The following is a 3606-nucleotide window of genomic DNA, read 5'->3' on the forward strand; positions in this document are numbered from 1 at the left end:
TTCTCTCTCCTCTACAGTACCTCTCATCTTCATCTCTGTCCATAGTACTTGCAAATTTTCCTTTCTCAAGAGTGGTTAATGAAAACCATTGACTATTAACAATCAACTTGGAAGATAGCGGTCAAGAGTGGCTCTGATCACTGCATGAAATGTTTATTTTTAATTTTGGTTCATTATTCATGCGTGATTTGAAGGCAATAGATGAGACCCATCTAGTATATCATTATTGAGGGCATTTATAAGTAGGCCTGTTATATTCAGGAAACTCTTGTTTGATCTTTCCACCCCCGCTTTTTTTAGTTTTTATATTTTTATAAAAATACCTTTGACAAAAACAAGTTTTTGTTTGATCATAACATAAACTAGTTTTGGTCAAATTGACAACATGCCAAAAAATAACAAACAAATTGTTATTTTTTTTGGGGGGGTGGGGGGGGGGGGGCGGTTAGAACCAGCACAAGAATAAAATAACTAAAGTTTATATTTTAAGTTCACCAACAAAAAATACAATTATTATTAGTTTTTATAAAATAAAAAAATCACTTGTTAAAAAAATCATATGTATTGGTCAGAAGGCCCAATAGTAAGGTCTCTTATTTAAAGTAATTTTTATCTTTTAAAATCTACTTTAGGTCTAATTCTCCGTTGGGTTGGGCTGACCCGGGGGCAGGGGGAGGGGAGTGTGGGAAGGGGTAAAATAGGAATTTGATAAAAACCTAAAATTTTGAGGGGTGAGAAGATAATTAAGGGGGTGTTAAAATCATGGTCTTTATGAAAATTGAATCGGGCTTATTTCTTGGACAACTATAAAGACCCAACCGGTAATGCTAGTGCAGTATCTTAAGGACCCAATGGGTTGGTTGACGCTTACTAATGATAACAAATTAATAATGTTTTTTTTTTCTGCAATGATTCATAATAGTGAAATTGAAAACGTATCATTTCAACTAATGATAAAACTTACATGTAATGATGCAATTACAAATAAATAATAGTCATGGTCCACTATTTAGAATATAAGTAACTTTACAAATTCATGATTATATAACGTACACATCCACGTTATTATGATTTATAGCAAAGAAAGGAGCCATGTGAAATTGACGCGAGGATAAAAAGAATAGACTAGACAGTTTGACAAACGATGAATTCGGACTGTGGTGATAATTTTGTATAGTTTACAAAAATGGCTTCGTTACACTGGTATGAATTATTATTGCTAAAGCGAGATCCAGATTATTTAGTGAGTGCTTGAAGTTGCGTTTAGACATATGAACAAACGCACGTTCAACATATATCACTATATGTAACTTCTGCATTAACATGAAGTGGTGAAGTGGTTTCAAACACGTGGTTAAACACCATTTAATTATCAACAAAATTAATTCTACCCGTGATTGGATTCAGAGAAATGATTCTGTCCTGTGTGATCTGATACTATGTTAGAAGAGAAATTAGAGTCGAATTTTCTTAAACAGCTAGGAAGCTAACTTCATATAACTAAAATCACAATGGTAAATTCACTAAATTAATATCATCAAGGCCGGAGGTGACACTTACTAATGAAAGTGCAAGTGGTGAACGGACTGAATTTTAACTATATAATTATACATATAGAATAGATAAAATTGATTTTAAATTTTAATATTTTTGAAGAAAAATTTAACATGGTTTTAAGATTATTTTTTATTTCTTGTAGCATACGAGCCAAAACTCAAGTTATTGGCTATGATGTATACATCCTGAAGTTAACTTGTAACTCAAGGAGAATGCTCCTCAGACAAGATAATTGAAAAGTTATTTCTTGAATACTTCATTCTGTAGGAGTCTATTTCGATCGTTTCTAGATACGTTAGGCATCTGTCGCTTAAAACTTAAGACATTACTAATGATGTATCATTTAATATATTTAAAGAAACTATTAATAATGATGAATTGATGATTATAAGATGGAGGAATATTGGTTATGGCGGAGACTTTCAATTTTCTCTATTAATTATTCCATTAGTACTCGATCTCCTGTTTAGTTTTTTCTTCTTCTTTTTCTCTTAGCCTTTGACTTCACATTTTATATGTGATTTTTCAGATTTTGGGTGTCATTTTAAAAAATTAATAGTTATATAACATGTTTGATTGTAGCTTTTCAATATAATTTTGTACATTTTGAATATGATTTTTAGACGGTCATAATTACAACTTTCATATATCAAATATGATTCTTTCATTCTAAACAAGTTTTCAAACACACTAATAACTTCTATATCTTAAATGTGATTTTTTTTTTCATTTTTAACAAGTTTCCAATGATTAATGGCTTTTAAATTGAATAGTTAAATTACTTATTTTCTTTATATATTTTTATCTCTTGTATTAAGAAACATATAAGTCACCCTCAAGTTGCATAAATAAATTGGTATGAAATTATTTCAGTTTCATTAGTAATTTAGGATGGAAGTAATGAGTAAATAATTCTATTAAATACTTTAAAGAAGAGTTTTTCCAATGATCTTAGAAAAAAAAAAAGAAATAAAAGAATGATCACCTTTTAATTAGAAAATGAGAAAAAAAAAAAAAGGAGGATGGGAAGAAAAAAGAAAAGTGATTTCAAAAACCGAGGGAGGCATGTGTGGAGTCTGACAAAGCGGTGCAGAAACACGGAGCTGTTCTTCTTAGAACTGAGAACTGAGATGGATGATATATATATATTCCCTTCACAACCCTACACACAGAGCACAGCACAAAGCAAAGCAAAGGAGTGAAAGAACCCACCTTACACACAAACCCAAACTCAACTCAACCCAAGTTACTCCTTAACTTAACTCTACGACCTTTTCTCCTTTGCCCTCACTCCTGCAAATAAAGTACTGACATAAAACAAACACGATTCTTGTCCGAAAACAAAAAGCAAGAACGTAGTAAAACTCAAAACCAGGAAATTAATATGAGTTGCAACGGTTGCCGTGTGCTCCGGAAGGGGTGCAGTGACACATGTCCTCTGAGGTCGTGCCTGCAGTGGATCGAGTCTCCGGAGTCACAACGACACGCCACTCTCTTCCTCGCTAAGTTCTTTGGCCGTAGCGACCTAATGTCCTTCATTTCTTCCGTCCCCGAAACCAAAAGACCCGGTTGCTACTATCAAACTCTACCTTAATTACCTACTAGTCATTCTTTCACACGTGCTTTTATATTATTAGCAACATTATAATCACTTTTATTCAAAATTTAGTTAGGCTTAAAGTTTTTTATTCTTCCCTAATAGGATATTATATTAAAATCAAACTTAAGTCTTTCTATATAAACTTAATCCAACTAGTTAGCTGATGTGTATTATATTTCATGCTAACTGTCTACGTCATAAAAAATAAAGTCTATTTATATTTTACAAAATGGAGTATATTTCATGCTTATATTTGTTCGTTTGATTTGATCGAATCAATTATTATAAATCAATGTTATATATTCTTCAGGTGTAGCCTTCATATAAGATAGACTGGTCCTTAGATATTTATGATAAACATTGCGTTTCTATCTGAGTAAATATCTCATATCTATAAAGAGATTAAGGTCTGTATGATTCACAGTACTTTTTACTTTTTAATTTAAAAA

At 31.6% G+C, this 3606-nt stretch overlaps 1 protein-coding gene across 1 annotated transcript in view; it reads left to right on the forward strand.

Moving 5' to 3' along the window:
• The first annotated feature begins 2468 nt into the window (after positions 1-2468).
• The window catches only part of LOC100781993 (LOB domain-containing protein 39), a 1912-nt gene continuing 774 nt past the window's right edge, over positions 2469-3606 (forward strand). The window contains exon 1 of the mRNA XM_006601205.4: positions 2469-3125. Coding sequence (XP_006601268.1) covers positions 2942-3125 — 184 coding nt within the window. The 5' untranslated portion in view covers positions 2469-2941. The remainder of the gene's footprint in view (positions 3126-3606) is intronic.

This window comes from Glycine max, chromosome 17 (assembly GCF_000004515.6).
Source record: "Glycine max cultivar Williams 82 chromosome 17, Glycine_max_v4.0, whole genome shotgun sequence".
Lineage (NCBI taxonomy): Eukaryota > Viridiplantae > Streptophyta > Magnoliopsida > Fabales > Fabaceae > Glycine > Glycine max.